The 18225-nt window shown below is 42.6% G+C and overlaps 1 protein-coding gene across 2 annotated transcripts in view; it reads left to right on the top strand.

Annotated features, from left to right (window-relative positions):
• The window catches only part of LOC115468892, a 33148-nt gene that overhangs the window by 7752 nt on the left and 7171 nt on the right, over positions 1-18225 (top strand). The window contains exons 2-4 of one of the 2 annotated variants that reach the window (XM_030201014.1): positions 8035-8141; positions 13632-13805; positions 17438-17566. In XM_030201014.1, the coding sequence (XP_030056874.1) occupies positions 8035-8141; positions 13632-13805; positions 17438-17566 (410 nt within the window). The remainder of the gene's footprint in view (positions 1-8034; positions 8142-13631; positions 13806-17437; positions 17567-18225) is intronic. The other variant, XM_030201015.1, reaches the window with a different exon arrangement.

Raw genomic sequence — 18225 nt, 5'->3', positions numbered from 1 at the left:
TTGGATGTGCGCAGGACTCTGTTGCAGTATCTGCGAATTACAAATTCTTTCAGGACCTCTGATAATCTTTTTGTGCTGTTTGCAGGTCCTCGCAGAGGGTCTTCAGCGTCTAAAGTCACTATTGTCCGTTGGCTCAAAGAAGCTATCCTTTCAGCAAATCTGCTGTCTGGCCGGGCTCCGCTGAAGCCTTTAAGGCACATTCCACAAGAGCGATTTCCTCTTCCTGGGCGGAAACTGGAGAACTATCTCTTCATGAGATTTGCAGTGCTGCAACATGGGCTTCTAAGCTCTCTTTCGCCCGACATTACAGGCTGGATGTGGCTGCCAGGAGGGATGCGCGTTTTGGAGCACAGATGCTAGCGCATGGTGTGGCTTGTTCCCACCCTATTTAGGGATTGCTTTGTTACATCCCATACGTAATGGCTTCATCTGCTTGATGACAAGGAAGGGAAAATTAGGTTCTTACCATGATAATTTTCTTTCCTTTAGTCTTAGCAGATGAAGCCATGAGCCCTCCCTGTATGATTGTCTGTATTGCAGTGATTCTGATTTTAGGTGCTGTTCTTGTTTCCTGAAGTTATATTCCTTCCTTGGGGAGTCGGAAAACAGTCTTCAGAATTCTTGTTACAGTTATAGGAGGATGAGTTCATTCCCTCCAGTTCATGTTTTGAGAGGATGAGTTTATTCCCTCCAGGAGGAAGCAAGTATTCCCTCCGTTTATACAAAGTGGAGAACGAGTTTATTCCCTCCAGGAGGATGAGTTCATTCCCTCCTTTTTTGAGTTCATGCTCTTGTTAAGGGGCCATCGTTCGCTGTGAGGAAAGTTCATGTTATTCCCATTGCGGTTTGCCATACTGCTTTGGAAGCTTCAAATACTGAAGAGACAGTGGAGCTAGCTGGCCATGAGGCACTGAGAAAAGTTGAGTGCTCTCTATCTCCCCCTGCTGGTTGATGGACACAACCCATATGTAATGGCTTCATCTACTATGACTAAAGGAAAGAAAATTATCATGGTAAGAACCTAATTTTCCCATAACTTTGTGTCATCAGCAAATTTAATTACCTCGCTAGTTACTCCCATCTCTAAATCATTTATAATTATATTAAAAAGCAGCAGTCCTAGCACTGACCCCTGAGGAACCCCACTAACTACCCTTCTCCATTGTGAATACTGCCCATTTAACCCCACTCTCTGTTTCCTATCCTTCTACCAGTTTTTAATCTACAATAGGACATTTCCTCCTATCCCACGACCCTCCAATTTCCTCTGTAGCCTTTCATGAGGTACCTTGTCAAACGCCTTTTGAAAATCCAGATACACAATATCAACCGGCTCCCCTTTGTCCACATGTTTGTTTACTCCTTCAAAGAATTGAAGTAAATTGGTCAGGCAAGATTTCCCCACACAAAAGCCGTGCTGACTTGGTCTCAGTAATCTATGTCCTTGGATGTGGTCTGTAATTTTGTTTTTGATAATAGCCTCTACCATTTTCCCCGGCACCGAAATCAGACTCACCAGTCTATATTTTCCCAGATCTCCCCTGGAACCTTTTTAAAGAATCAGCGTTACGTTGGCCACCCTCCAATCTTCCGGTACCACGCTTGATTTTAAGGATAAATTGCATATCACTAGCAGTAGCTCTGCAAGCTCATTTTTCAGTTCTATCAGTACTCTAGGATGAATACCATCCGGTCCAGGAGATTTGCTACTCTTCAGTTTGCTGAACTGCCCCTTTATGTCCTCCAGGTTTACCGTGAAGTCAGTAAGTTTCTCCGACTCTGCTTGAAATACCATTTCCAACACTGGTATCCCACCCAAATCTTCCTCGGTGAAGACCGAAGCAAAGAATTCATTCAATCTCTTCGTTACTTCTTTATCTTCCTTGATCACCCCTTTTACCCCATGGTCATCCAGAGGCCCAACCAATTCTTTTGCCAGCTTCTTGCTTTTAATATACTGAAAAAAATTTTTGCTATGTTTTTTTGCCTCTAATGCTATCTTTTTTTCGTAATCCCTCTTGGCCTTCTTTATCTGCGCCTTGCATTTGTTTTGACACTCCTTATGCTGCTGCTTGTTATTTTCAGATGGTTCCTTCCATTTTCTGAAGGCGTTTCTTTTAGCCCTAATAGTTTCCTTCACCTCACTTTTCAACCAGGCCGGCTGTCTTTTGGACTTCCGTCTTTCTTTTCTAATTAGTGGAATATGTTTGGCCTGGGCCTCCAGGATGGTATTTTTGAACAGCGTCCATGCCTGTTGTACAGTTTTTACCCTCTCAGTTGCCTCCCTAAGTTTTTTTTTAATCGTTCTTCTCATTTTATCAGTCTCCTTTTTTAAAGTTAAACGCTAACGTATTTGACTTCCTGTGTATAGTTACTTCAAGGTTGATTTCAAAACTGATCATGTTATCAAGCGCCCCAGTACCATAACGTCTCTCACCAGATCATGCGCTCCACAAAGGACCAAGTCTAGAATTTTTCCTTCTCTCGTTGGCTCCTGCACCAGCTGCTCCATAAAGCTGTCCTTGATTTCATCAAGGAATTGTACCTCTCTAGCGTGTCCCGATGTTACATTTACCCAGTCTATATTTGGATAATTGAAGTCACCCATTATTATCACGTTGCCCATTTTGTTTGCGTCTCTGATTTCTTTTATCATTTCTGTGTCTACCTGCTCATCCTGGTGAGGTGGACAGTAGTACACTCCTATCACTGTCCTTTTCCCTTTTTTACATGGAATTTCAACCCACAATGATTCAAAGGTGTGATTTGTGTCCTGCAGAATTTGTAATCTATCTGAGTCAAGGCTCTCGTTAATATACAATGCTACCTCTCCACCAGTCCGGTCCACCCTATCACTACGATATGCTTTGTACCCCGGTATGACAGTGTCCCACAGGTTTTCCTCCTTCCACCAGGTCTCAGTAATGCCTAATATATCCAATTTTACATTTAGTGCAATATATTCCAACTTTCCTATCTTATTTCTTAGACTCCTAGCATTTGCATATAGACATTTCAGAGTATGTTTGTTGTTCCTATTTGCATGATGCTTAGTACTTGACACAATTGATTTGCCATCTTTTGTCTGATCTTTAGTTGTATTTAAGGGCACCTGGCCTACCACGGTCCTTTGTGCAACCTCACTATCCAGAAACCTTATCTTCCCTGTTTGTGAGGTATCCTTGCAAGATACCTTATCCCGAACCATGTGCTTTTGAGCGACTGTTGGCCTTCCCCCCATTTCTAGTTTAAAAGCTGCTCTATCTCCTTTTTAAATGCCAATGCCAGCAGCCTGGTCCCACCCTGGTTAAGGTGGAGCCCATCCTTTCGGAATAGGCTCCCCCTTCCCCAGAATGTTGCCCAGTTCCTAAGAAATCTAAAACCCTCCTCCCTGCATCATCGTCTCATCCACGCATTGAGACTCCGGAGCTCTGCCTGTCTCTTTGGCCCTGCGCGTGGAACAGGTAGCATTTTAGAAAATGCTACCCTAGATGATCTGGATTTGAGCTTTCTACCTAAGAGCCTAAATTTGGCTTCCAGAACCTCTCTCCCACATGTTCCTATGTCATTGGTACCCACGTGTACCAAGACTCCTCCCCAGCACTATCTAAAATCCTATCTAGGTGACGCGTGAGGGCCGCCACCTTCGCACCAGGCAGGCAAATCACCAGGCGATCCTCACGCCCACCAGCCACCCAGCTATCTATATGCCTAATGATCGAATCACCAGCTACAACAGCTGTCCTAACCTTTCCCTCCCGGGCAGCACTTGGAGACATATCCTCAGTGCGAGAGGATAGTACATCCCCTGGTGGGCAGGTCCTGGCTACAGGAGTACTTCCTACTTCACCAGGGTGATGCTCTCCTTCTAGGAGACCTCCCTCCTCCAAGGTAGCACAAGGGCTACCAGACTGGAGGTGGGACTTCTCTACAACATCCCTGTAGGTCTCCTCTATCTACCTCTCAGTCTCCCTCAGCTCCACCAAGTCTGCTACTCTAGCCTCAAGAGAACGGACACGTTCTGTAAGAGCTAGGAGCTCTTTGCAGTGGGCACACACGTATGACATCTCACCAACCGGGAGATAATCATACATGTGACACTCAATGAATGCAAAAGACTGGAGAGCACCCCTCTCGCTGCTGGACTGCTGACTCCATCTTAGTGTTTTTGAGTTTTTCAATAATTTAAGACTTGCTAAGGTATTACGGATATTAGCCTAATATAAAAGTGTCTTTTAGTTTATATAGTATATTGTATGATTTATTTAGTGTTTCCTTCTTAGATGGTAATGAAATGTATTTAAAACTCTGTAAGAGCACTCCTTGCTTGTTACCCTAATTACAATAACTGACTATAATTGAAGAGTTGTCCTAGGGGTGGGTGGGAAGCTTAAACTAGATCCTGCAGTGCCTGTTAGATTCTATCTGTTAATGCTGTGGTACAAAGCTTTTAAAACTAAGTGGAAAAGACTATGGAGATTAGTTGTTAAAATGTGCTTTTATATTTTTATTGTGCCTAACACTAACCAACAATTCCTCCTTTAAACCACTACTAAATGGACTTGGGAAAAATCCACAATTCCAGGAATAACATGTATAGAATGTTTGTACGTTTGGGAAGCTTGCCAGGTGCCCTTGGCCTGGATTGGCCGCTGTCGTGGACAGGATGCTGAGCTCGATGGACCCTTGGTCTTTCCCAGTGTGCATTACTTATGTACTTATGCAATCTTTAAGTTCCCAAAGCACAAAGCAAAGTAGCGTTCGCTTACCAGAGAAATGTCCTCATCTCTCAGAACTTCTCAGAAAGCACATGCTTGGAATGAATTCATTTAATGGTTAGAGTTGGAGAGCTGCCAAGTTAATCCAGTTTCATGAGGGAGATTTTAGATTAGTTCTGGATTTCTGACAACCCTGGGTGCCACAGAGCTGATAGCTGTTGGATACTTTGCAAGATATTATGAGCAAGCTGCTGCAGATTTTTTAGGACAGGGCTAACCAGGCAAGCATCTGAGATCCCAAAATTATGCAACGTTTTTTTGGGGGGAGGGGTACAACTTTATGCCAGAAAGTGGCTCTTTCCATTTTAATGTGTGACAATTTATTTAGTTAGCTTAAAGAGCGTTAGAAAGATCTACGATTCACTTTAGTATGTTTAATATTTACTTTACACACCTTGCTTCTTTTGTAAACTCCCTAATAGTAAGTGCAAATAGACTTTAATACAGTATTTATTATTCTCTGCAAACATCACATAATGAAAATGTTATGATTTAAAAATTTGTAAAGCACTTTCATTTTTGTTTAAATTTATGCCAGTGTTGTAGGAAGAAACATGGAAAACCACCTCCATGTTATGTAAAATACATTATTGGAGTATCTTCTGTCCAGATTTCTGCTACCCATTAATGTCTGTTGTTTAGCTAGATGGCATGAGTGATGAACTTATGCGTCATAAGTACATAAGTATCACCATACTGGTACAGACCAAAGGTTCATCAAGCCCAGCATCCTGTTTCCAACAGTGGCCAATCCAGGTCACAGGTACCTGGCAAGATCCGAAAAGTACCTGGAAAGATCATCAAATGTCAGCTTCTGTGCACCTTGAAATTCACGCTTGCCTAGGCCTTAACAGTCTTAAAGTCACTAGTGTGCTTCACTGATATACTTCTGGGAAGGGAGCACATGCCCTCCTTGGTATCTATCAATTTCCAGATCTAAGGGAAAAGGCTTTAATATAAAACATTTCACTTCAGCAAATATGTGGAGAGTAATTCTATAACAGTTCATCTACAATAGGCTTTGGCTAAGGCATCTATCTATTTTATAAAGAAAAGTAGGTGCCTATGAGGCGTATTTTCAAAGCACTTAGCCTTAGAAAATTTCATAGAAACCTATGGAACTTTGGAAGGCTAAGTGCTTTGAAAATATGCCTCTATGGGGCTCATTGTCAAAGCACTTAGACTTACAAAGTTCCATAAGAAATTATGGAACTTTGTAAGTCCAAGTGCTTTGGAAATACGCTCTCTTTATGGAACTGGACTGCGAATGGCCAAAAGTGTAAGTGCCTGCACCTGGGTGTTAGCATGTATGCATGAAGTACACACACTGAAATCCTGATGCGTGCTTTTTCAGTAGTCAATATTCTATAAGAGGTTGTTTACACATGTAGGTGGCCATTTAGCATCTTCCTGCTGTCTAAAAACTAGGCAGCTCCTTATATAATTAGCACCATAGTGTTGTATTTTAAAGGTATAGTCAGGATTTCAGCCTAGACCAGTTTTTGCCTTGTCTAAGAAAGATTTGTCTTGTAGACACGACATGGCAAGCCTTAAAGCTGCAAAACTCTCCATTCTGTGTTAGATTTGAATTTGTTTTGATGGGGGGAAGGAGATGGAACAGGCTTAACCTAAAAAATTCTGCCTCTTTTGGCTCCCAGCTCACTTGGAATTAGTCCCCACCATTCCCTTAAGATCCTCTCTTATGTACCTTTATACATTCCCCTAGGTCCTGTTCATCCCAGTCTTAAGACTCTGGAGCTTGATAGATGTGTATGCACCATTCATGTGGACAGTAGTTATTGCTGTTGCATGGTGGTTGAGTCCCTCTTTCTCTAGAAGCTGTAAAGTGGTGTGGTAGCCGTGTTAGTCCACTTTAAAATGTAATAAATAGAAATAAAACAAAGAAATGAAGATAACCTTTTTATTGAACTAGCTTAATACATTTTTTGATTAGTTAGCAAAGGTAACCCTGCTTCAGATCTGAATAAGGGTTACCTTCAAAAACTAATCAAAAATATATTGTTAACCTTTTTATTAGACTATCTTCTTTTCTTTTCTCCGTTTTGTTTTATTTCTATTTATTACAACCATGCTTTGCTCTGGCTAGTCAGAAGTGCAGAACCCACGCTCGGAAATCAAATCCAGTTCTTCTGCTTGGCCATATGTAGCACTGCCATTGAGCCATCAGTTTTAATGTAATTTCTGAGCCTGGAGTATTTCAAAGCATCTCCTATTTAGTCATCTCATCCCTTTATACAGTAAATTAGGGCACTGCTGTGCTGATTATCTCTGTAAAAGTGTGCCAGCAGGAGGCTGCTACAAGCAAAGCATACATGCAGCTTAAGGAGCCAACAGTGACTTCATGGAAGACATCTTTTAATGGGGATCACAGAAATGTGTGCACAATCTCTCTTCCAAGCACATCTAAGACTGTAAGAAAGGAAGTGTCTTTGGACAATACCGAAGACCAAAACACAGGCCCAGCAGACGAAGCTGATATGTTGATAAATGTAACCAGGACTACTGTTAAGGCATTGCTTAAGATTTTCAGAATGCTGATTTGCCTGTTTCATGGCTGAATCGCTGTGTTGTAAGTTTGTTTGGTTTTTTTCTCCCTCTTAATAGGTATTCTTTGTATTTTTAGGTTTATTTGTAAAAGATTGCACAGATTTCTTCTGAAGTTTTGCATTTAAAACCCTCCTACCCCCATGTCCATTTTTTAGGTAGCTTTTGCTCTGTGCATGGCAATAGCTTAGCAAGGTGATGCCTGTCTGACTGCCTACTCGAGGACCAGCACAACAGCTCCGTGCTTCTTAGCCTCAATTTTTGAATCTTCAGTAGGTGTGTTAAGGATCTCTAAACTCACCTTTATTTTTTCAGAAATAGCGTGGTTGTTGAATTAGGCCTCTTGAGTGCACAGAAGTAGATGTTAAAACAGAAAAATAACATGAGTTTTAGTGGAGTTTAACACTCCCTCCCTCATGGCCTGAAAATGGGCAGCTTTCAGAATATCATATTTTGCTTATTCTGTTAGGATCTGAAGAGAGGAATGTTAAATCCCCAAAACTAATTAAAAGCAGTATGTATTTAGTCCAATAAAAAGCTGTCACTTTGCATTATTGCTTTACTTAACTTGTGTGTGTTTTCCAGAATGAAAAAGGGAGGTCTTGATTTTGTTTTTCTTAAGATCACTAACTGACTGATTTAAGTGCTCATCCCATGAACAATGCTTTTTTTCCTTCTCCATTCTTTACAGATGGCAAAGCAAAACTGGATGACAGTTTAACCAATATCCAGTGGCTAGGAAGACTGTCTTGTCAGAGTTTTATTCCATATGAGGAGGAGAATGGCGGCAATGCAGAGGTGGGCCTTTGTTTAGGAAGAGGTAAAGGGTAGAGAATGATACAGTTACCGTTACCACAGATATACCAAGATAAATGTGTGGTAAGGGACACACCCCAACTAGAATCACCGTGGATGCAGGAACAAAACTTTTTACTTCCCCATGGGAACTGTAAAAAGCGTTGTTCCCATGATAAAAAATGCTTTCCTCCATTCCCATCCTCCTCCCCTCCGGCGTCACTTACATTTTCCTGTAGCCAACAGCGATTCACAGTCACAGGCTGGCTCTGTGTTCTTCCTCCTACTGCATCCCGCCCTCCCTACTGCAGCTTCCTGTTTAGCGTCAAAACAGAAAGTTGTGCAGTAGAGCAAGCAGGACGCGGCAAAAAGAAGGCCGTGAAGTTGGCATGTGACTGTGAATCTCTGCAGGAAAAGGTAAGTACTGAATATATGGTGCCAGTAGATTCTGTGAGAAAAAGTGGAGCAGACAGGCAGAAGCAACCAGAGGGTGCACGTGTGGGGCTCAGGACAGTAGCCACAGTTGTTCCCTTCCTAAAGATGGCCTTAAATGGTACAGCAACTTCAATCAAAGAGAAGTGTGTCACCAAAGGAGAAAAAAATATTTTGGAGCAATTAAAAATGATGATGATGTGGCACTGGATCCTTTCAGATCTAAGTCAGTGATTTGAAATCTTGCTCTGGTCAGTGGTGACTGAAAAACAGAAGCTGATTTGTGGCCCATATGATCCCCAAGACAAAAAAAATGTTCTCAGGAATGGACTTCGCTGCTGGCAGTCTCAGCAGAGAAACCAAAGACTGGTCAGGCATAAAAATCAAATCAGCTCCTTGCCTTCTGATGCAAGTTTCCTCCAGTTCAGTGGGGAGAGGCGAGGGGAGGAAGAGACTTGTATGTTCATTTGACATGTCAGTGCAGGGCCGCCACAGCTGTAGCCCTAGCTTGGTGCTGATCACAGGTGGCAGAAAGGAGAGCAGCTGCACATCAGACCACACACTTCTCATCTGCTGCTCAGTACTGAATGAAAATTTTAACCATGTGGTTTGAATTTCTTTATTCAGTGCTAAAGTGAAGGGGGGGGGGGGGAGGGTGTTGTCCAATGCGCAACTGTTAACCTCTTTTTCTCCCCCCCCCCCCCCTCTTGTAATCACGTTGTGCCACTGCTGGGGGGATAGAAAGCTGAGATCTTGTTCCTGTGATCATGTGTTCCTGCATCACATTGAGATCAGGCACTCCATAGTTAGTTACACTAGAGCATTATATTTTCCAAATGTTTTCAGATCATGTGTTTGATTATAATGTTTTATGTATTGCAGCACTAGCAGGAACAGAGATTCTCTTATGTTACCTAAGTTTTAGTCAGGGGTGTTGGTGAAATCCATTAGCAGATGGCGTCAGAGCTTGCGGGGATGGGGACAGAGCTCGCGGGGATGGGACAGGGGACAGACTTTGTCCCCGTGTCATTCTGTAGAAAAGGGTCATGGATTTGATGGATCACCTTTGAGTGGTACAACCAAAGCAGTTTACAGATATGCAGTAACTTTTCTCTGTCCCTAGTGGGCTCGCTATCTAAATTTTATACCTGGGGCAATGGCGGATTAAGTGAGTTGCCCAGAGTCACAGGGAGCTGTAGTGGGAATCAAACCGAAAAATGGCTGCCACGATCTTCAGCGGCAGACTTGCAAGACTGCTGCTGAAGGTCTCCATAGTAATTTTGATGGCGGAGACTGCAGGGGCAAGAGCAACTGGCGATCACTTCTTCCCCAGTTTGGCCATTAGACCACCAGGGCTCATAAGGTAGGCCTGGGGAGGGCCTAGGGATGGGGGGAGGATGTCAGTGGTTTTGGTTGGGGGTGGGGAGTTTTGGTGTCGGCCAAAACTGAAACATGGTCGAATTGGCATTTCAGGCCAGTTTCAGTACCTGAACCAAAATTTGGTCAGCTGCTATTTCTCATCTTAGTCCTTGGGACACCCAAGCAGACAGGTTTTCAGACTATCCATATTGAATAAGCATGAGAAATCTGCATACAATGGAGACAGCGCATTCAGATCTATCTCACAGATTGCCCTCGTATGTAGCTAATAATTGTTTCTCCTAAAAGAAAAAGGTTATTAGGAAAATGCTCTAAATTAATATAAATATAATGAAATGCCTAAAAACATCAAAGCCACAAGTGAGCCTTGGCTGGCTTGGGCCCCTCAGGCCTACCCAGCAGACAGCGTACAGTTCGTATAGCTGGCAGGAATCCCCAAGCCCTGCTAGCTGAAGACATCCGGAGTCAGGCAAAACATGCAATCTGCGGCAGTACTTTGAGCCGCTGATACTGGCGCTGCAGGCATGTTTGTTTTTCATGCACACTGAGTTCATGATCGAGGGCAGGACTTTGGTGCTGGTGGTGCAAAGTGCTATTGCTGTCAGCTGTACTTTTCTGAGTGGGGGATCCCCACCAGCTCAGGTATTTGAATTGTTTAGTTTGGTATACACACAGGAGATGTACCAGGAGGCAAAAAGACAAATATTTGTCTATATAATATAAAATAGAATAACGCAGCCCTGGAGCAATTAAAAACCCAGGGACTGATATTGAATAGTTATGTGTTCAGCAGTTAGTTTGAACAGGTCCTGGAATGAAGCTCGGGCAGTCTACAAAATATCTGTAAAATGGCAGTATTCAGCTGCTCTCCGGGAGATGTACACGATTAGCTCAGGCCTACTGAATATACAGAATAACCTAAATGCCACGGCAAGCTGCTGAATATTAAGCCCCTAACGAGTAGCCATTTAAATAAGGGCACAGAAGCCTAACTTTAAAAAAAAAATGATTTCAGTGAGGGGTTTCAGAGCATAGGTATAGCCTGATCTAGTTCAGACTAGATAGTAATATGTAGAAAGAACAGCAAGTGGAAATTCGGGAGCTGACCTCAAGCTGAGAAAATATATTTGAGCTTGTCTTGATTAGGTTAAAAAATCACTGAGCAGGAACTGCCGCTTAACAATACAGTGCATTTATTTACTAAGTAATCAGATGTAATAAGGCAGTAGCTTCACTTAAACCCAAGGCGGGGAGGGGGCATTCAAAATAGAGAGCTGCACGGCTTCCGTCCCCGCGGGAATCCCGCGGAACCCGCGGGATTCCCGCGGGGACGGAGGCAGTTCCTGCGGGGTTCCCGCGGGGATGGAAGCAGTTCTGCGGGGTTCCCGCGGGGACGGAGGCAGTTCCTGCAGGGTTCCCGCGGGGATGGAACCAGTTCTGTGGGCTTCCCGTGGAAGTGTAAGCTGCACCTGCACCAGCCTCTCATCTACCGAATACCAATTTATTTGAGTGCTGTCTCCTCCTCCTCTTCTTCTTTGCTTTAACAGCATAAATGTGGAAAGTCTTCCATTAAGGAGGTGGTAGAGTCACAAATGATGACGGAATTCAAAAAGGCGTGGGATGAACACAGAGGATCTCTAATTAGAAAATGGAAGTTATATAAAAGCTAACCTTAAATGGCTGCATGTGTGTGGATGTGTCAAGTGATGCTTAGATGGCGACTCTGGCTGTGATGAACTAGAGCTGATACCTGGCAGACTTATATTTATATGTTCTGTGTCTCATACATGGCAATCTGGTGTAGGATGGGCTGGAAAGGGCTTAGACAGCAACTTCAGTGGCTGGAACATGAGGACAGTGCTGGACAGACTTTTACGGTCTGTGTCCCACAAATGAGAACATGAATAGGCTGGAGTGGGCTTCGATGGCAACTCCAGCAGTTGGAACATAAGGATGGAGCCAGATAGACTCCTGTAGTCTTTGTTCCAGACACACGAAAGAAAGACCATAATCAAGTATATAATATCACACTCGTTGATTTAATGATGAATTGATCATGAGTGTGACTATTGGGCAGAGTGGATGGACCGTTCAGGTCTATTTGCTGTCACTTACTTTGTTACTATTAATCCTCTTTGCTCCCAGGCTGGTGCACAGACCTCAGCTCTGACACAGGCACGAGAATCAGATGTCACCTGACCTACTGGCGCGTGCATGTGGCGGCCTCTCAGCACACAATCCCAGTGAATCAGAGACAAATCTTACATGTATGCACCAGTGTGTTCCAAGTTCCAACTTCCGGTCCGTCCTTGCCTACAGTGCTGTGGCTCAAATCCAGAAAGGGAGCTGACTGGAACTTTCTTTTATGTACTATTAAATTCTTACGGGGATGGGTGGGGATGGGTTAAATTCTTGCGGGGACGGGTGGGGACGGGTTGGGATGGTTTAAATTTTTGCGGGGATGGGTGGGTACGGGTAAGATTCCAGCGGGATGGGTGGGGACGGGTACGATTCCAGCAGGGACGGGCGGGGATGGGTAGGATTTCTGTCCCCGTGCAACTCTCTAATTCAAAAGCCTTAGGGAGCTTATATTGTATTTATGGACCTACAACTAATTATCCAAGGGAAACTCCCTGCAGTGTTTGAATTTGAAAATTTATGGCCAGCAGGGACCATGGATACTCTTTTTAGAACCACACACAAAAAACATTTTTGATTTGTTTGTAGGTCATTTTCAGGCTTTGCCCAATTTTTGGATATTTTGTTTAGCTTGTTTCAAACATTCGTTTCAACAAAATATTAACGTGTTAAAAACCGTAAAATGCACTAATTTATAGGCTAATTGATTTTGCACGCAAATGTGTGCTAATGAATCAATGCACATCCCGAGTACTTTATTTGGATTTCTGCCAGGTACTTATGACCGGATTGGCCACTGTTGGAAACAGGATACTGGGCTAGATGGACCATTGGTCTGACCCAGTATGGCTAGTCTTATGTTTATTAAAACTATCTATACTTCATGTACTGACTGACAAGTCTAAACAGTGTACAATCTAAAAACATATATAATATTAGAAAAGGAATTAAGATAGGAAAGAGACCACAAACAAGCAAGATCACTCAAATCAACAATCATTCTCCAGCTCTATGCAGCATCCCTGTTCTTATGTTAAACAGGTAGATAAATGGTCTGCTAAGTCCCAAAGGAAGGAAATTGTGGAGGCAGACATGATCAAAGGTGAATAAAATCTTAAGTCTTTATTATGGTAGATTACAATACTGCCCAACACAGCCGTGTTTTGCCCTGCATAGGCTGCTTCAGGGGCTTAAATTGTACTTTAAAATATAACAAAATATATATTGCTGACGGGTCACAAATCTTAAAATATAGACTGTTCACATGTAAAGCACTAAAATGAAAAATAAAACAATATAAATGAATAAATAATAAGCAGATAAGCAAATAAAAATATCATGTACAAAACAGAGACTACTTGTACAAACATATAAAATGTGGGGGAACCAGATCATACTGTGTTACATACCCTTATGGTGTTGGGGATTCACATCACCATGAGGTATTACTGTGGGTTACAGAGAAAAACAATTCAGTCACATTTTGACCTAAAGCGCACACATTTTAAAAAGTTTTATTAACTTTACATTGTTTTTGTTTAGCCTGTTAAACCTTCTAGATCATCCTCAAAGGATCGACCACCGTATTCTTATCTACAGATCATACAGCTAGCTATAAATGGTACCCAAACCAGGAGAATGACCTTGCAGCAGATTTATACCTGGGTAGAGGAGCATTTTCCTTACTACAAATATATTGCCAAGCCAGGATGGAAGGTAAGAAGAGAAGAGATTGAATACAAATCCCTTTTCCTTTAAGGTGGAAGTGTGATACTTTTATTCTAGTTTGCCCTTTAGAACGATTTTAGTAAAGCTACATGACATTTTCAACAAATTCATTTTGTACAAAGCACCAAGTAACAGTCTGGGGATTGGTTTATAGGTTTTTCTGTACTCCATTAGGAGTAGCCTAAACTGAACAACTACAGTTACTAAGATCTCACTTTTTACAAGACCATTTTAGGATTATTGTACTACAACTAACTATTCTATCTCTATTAGACTATGGCAATTCATTATGGACCCTGTTTACAAAGGCATATTAGCGTTTTTAACGTGCCTACAATTAGCACATGCGCTAACCATGTAGGCATCTATAGGGATATTGTAGGCGCATACATGGTTAACGTGCGTAAAAAACGCTAACGCGCCTATAACAGAGCTTTGTAAACATGGCCTATATGTGGGTTTGTCTTTAAGACAACTTTCAAGGATTCAAATGATCCAAAATTCAGCTGCTAGGTTAATATTTCGAAAATCATGCATGGATCATATTACCCCACTGTTGAAAACCATACATTGGTTGCCAGTTCAGGCTCGAATTATGTTTAAGATGCTTTTGTTTTGGTTTTAAGTTTTTGAAAGTTATTGGTCCTCTAGGTGGTTCTCAAGTCACTTAGTTTATTAAAATTTAGATCCGGTCAGCGGCGTACTGAGGGTAAGGCAGTGGGGGCAGTCCACCCCGGGTGCACGCTGAAGGGGGGGGGGTGCAGGGAGCAGCCGCGCGGCTGTCTGCTTCGTATGTTCTTTCTCCCTCTAATGTTACTTCCTGTTCCGGGGCAGAGAGAGCAGGAGACCGGCGGAGCCAACAGCTGCTCCCAGCACCCCAGGAGGTAAGAACAATGCACCCGGCAGGGGGGGGGGGGCAGTGGCAATCTGCCCCGGGTGGCAGCTGACCAAGGAACACCACTGGATCCAGTTGTCACAGTTGTAATTATATGATATTAGCGTTTCCTTCTACCATAGGTATATGGTTAAAAGCAGCATTCTCCCAATCTTTTATCTTTGTGGCTGTTCATCATTGGAATGTTTTTCCTCTAGAGTTACATGCATCAAGTAATTATTACTTTTTCGTAAAGCTTTGAAAACCTATTTGGTTGTGTATTTTATACTTTGTTTTTAATTTTGTAGTTTTTTATTTTTATTTGTAACTTCCTGAATGATTATTATTCAGTTTTTATACATGTAAATATTATATGTTTAATTATTGTAACTAACCTAGAATCTAGAATTTTAGCGAGTTGGCGAGTAACAAGTGTTCAATAGTATAGGTTAGTGTAGTGTGAACCAGGAGAACTGGATTCAGCTTCCACTGGAGCTCCCTGTGACTCTAGGCAAGTCACTTAATCCTCCATTTTCCCAGGTGTAAAGTTGCGTGTAAAAGTTACAGAATAAGGGCAACTGTGTGGCACTTCATTGCTTAATTGAATGCTAATTAGCATTGATGACCAATTATTGACTATAATTGGTGCTAATTAGCAGTTACATGCATAACTGCCGTAAGTGAATATTCTGGAAACCGTGCGTTCGGAATCCAAAGTGCGCAATCACAAGGGGGCATAGACCTGGGATGGGTATAGGCAGGTCAGGGATATGCCTGACACTTATGTATGTGTGTTGTAGAATCCTAGCAGTTAAGCACAAGCATTTACACAGCCCTTGAGCTGTTATTATTATTATTAGCATTTGTATAGCGCTACCAGACGCACGCTGAACATCTGACACAAAGAGACAGTCCCTGCTCGAAAGAGCTTACAATCTAAATAATACAGACAGACAAGACGGTTACGGGTGATGAAAAGAAATGGGTAATGAGGTAATAGGTGATAAAGAGTAATGGGTGAGAAGGAAGGAAGGGACAAGGGGAGGGCGCAATTGAGTAGTAGCTAGGAACTAAAAGCAGCAGTGAAAAGGTGGGGTTTCAGCATAGATTTGAAAATAGGTAGAGATGGAGCTAAACGTATAGGTTCAGGAAGTCTATTCCAGGCATAAGGTGCCGCGAGAGAAAAGGAACGAAGCCTGGAGTTAGCAGTGGAGGCGAAGGGGGACGACAAGAGAGATTTGTCCAGTGGGCGGAGTTCACGGGGAGGAATGTAGAGAGAGGTAAGAGTGGAGAGGTAATGGGGGTCTGCAGAGTGGATGAATTTAAAGGTTAGTAAGAGATGTTTAAACTTTATGCGCAAGCGGACAGGGAGCCAGTGAAGTGATTTGAGGAGTGGGATAGTGTGGGTAAAACGAATCTGATGGAAAATAAGTCGTGCCGCAGAATTTTGGACAGACTGGAGAGGAGAGAGATGGCTGAGAGGAAGACCAGTGAGAAGTAAATTGCAATAGTCCAAGCGAGAGGCGACAAGGGTGTGGATAAGGGTTTTGGTAGCTGTACGTAAAGTTAAGTGCATAAATGCAGATTGAAGCTAGTATTCTGTAACCTCAATTGCCGATATAGAATTTGTGCTTAGTGTTGCATCAACCCGGTGCCTAACTTTAGTTGATCTTTACAAAATTACCATGCAGGACAGTCGAGTGCAGGTATGTCAAGCTCATGACTAATGATGGGCCACGTTAGATTATCATGCTGAGACGTGCTCATGCTGTTTCTATTGCAGGGCCGATCATGTGGCTTAAGCTCCCTGGTACTTTGAGGCTATGTGCTAATGTTCTCCAATTCGAGGCTCATTATTTTGTACAAGCTTTTATGGGGTGAAGATTGTTGTGATTTTATGGTACTCGACGTACAGATTGTCTTCTGATTGTTTTATGATATTTTTGTATGCTTAATGTAATCCACTTTGGTTTAAAGCAGAGCATAAATGAAATAAATGTATTGATGGGCTGCACTAAAATGTTAGTCTTCCCTATTCTTCCCATTACAATTACTTAGGAGCGAAATTTTACATTAAATTTAACATCTGGTTAATTACATAGAATGCGCATTACATACGACGACACGGGCTGCATGTTTGAAACACCAGCCCTAGTGCTACCTGGAGTGCATATGTCTGCTTGTAAATAATGGAGGCATATCTGTGGATGGCTGTAATGTGAGCATACTGAAACAGTGAAGGACATGGGCTTGCCACCATGTCACTGAGCCCAGGTTACACCATTAATCTGCAACTCCCAGTGAGTGCACCGGTGACCTGGGTACAGGTAAGTATGCGTCTCCCCTTTCCTGGGGGGGGGGGGGGGGGGGGGGCTGATCTCTGCTGCAGTCACAGTGGGAAGGGGAATCCTAACATTCCTTTCCAGAACAGATAATGAGCCCTGTAAAATGACCTGATAATGGCAGCTGTGATATTTTGATGCAAAATGTGTTTTTTTTGGTAGTGTGTTGCCATGGTAATGCTGCATACCTAACTTGTAGAGGCTGATGTCAGCTGAACTGTTTTTATAGCTAGAAGGATCATGCAGCAGTAGGAGGAGGTAATGACACCTGCTTTGGATCTTAGACTTTTCTGAATAAAAAATTATGTTGCAGACTCTCAGTATTTTGCCTAGACAGCGTGACTTGTCTTGCAGGATGAAATCTGCACACAGTTAATGAGATTTTTTTTTCCTTTGCTTAACAGAACTCTATCAGACACAACCTTTCTATCCATGACATTTTTGTTCGTCAGAGAGAAAACAACGGGAAAGCTATGTACTGGACAATTAAACCATCTTGTCAGAGTGTATCCTCCTCCTCATCCAAGCAAGCTGTAAGTAGGAGCTGTGTTAGTGGACAATAACCCCACAGGTCACCTAAAGTTCGGCACTGGGATACTGCTCGCTAAACATGAATTCTGTGTCGGCAATTATGCACTTAATTGACGTTATAGAATACTAGTTGGCATTTCCTTAGTGTCCCTCCAGACCGGCTCAGAAAATGACTGATGGGTTGTGCACGCCTTCCGGCAGTTGGAGGCTGAGAATGCTAATACTAATCAGGGCTGTTCTGGAGGGACTAAAGGAAAGCAATTTAGCAGGTAAGATCTAATTTCTCCTTATATGTGCCAACACTTAGGCATGGTCACTTACTCCATTTCAGTGACTGGTGTAAATGTCCACTGTAGATGTTTACAGTTGTGCTTAGTGTATAAGAGTTGGGCATTGCCCCTCCCATGTCCACACTCCCCTTGTAGTTGTGCCCTAAAGAACTTGTATGCTAAAGGGTATAGAAATACTGACTTAAGTGCAGTTACCTGTGTAATGGCAAATTAGTACCAGTTAGCACCAGTAATTTGCTGTTAGTGGCAATTAGTAGCTAATTTGTCAATTAATTTATGTGCACAACTGTAGGTATTCTACAACCTGTGCACTGTGTTACATTGGACACTCAAGGTTATTGGATGAGGGAGTTGGTGTTTCACCGAGGTCC

The sequence above is a fragment of the Microcaecilia unicolor genome, chromosome 4 (assembly GCF_901765095.1).
Source record: "Microcaecilia unicolor chromosome 4, aMicUni1.1, whole genome shotgun sequence".
In the NCBI taxonomy this organism is placed as follows: domain Eukaryota; kingdom Metazoa; phylum Chordata; class Amphibia; order Gymnophiona; family Siphonopidae; genus Microcaecilia; species Microcaecilia unicolor.
Note: the sequence above shows the minus strand (reverse complement) of the source record. Positions and strands in the feature narration are given on the sequence as shown.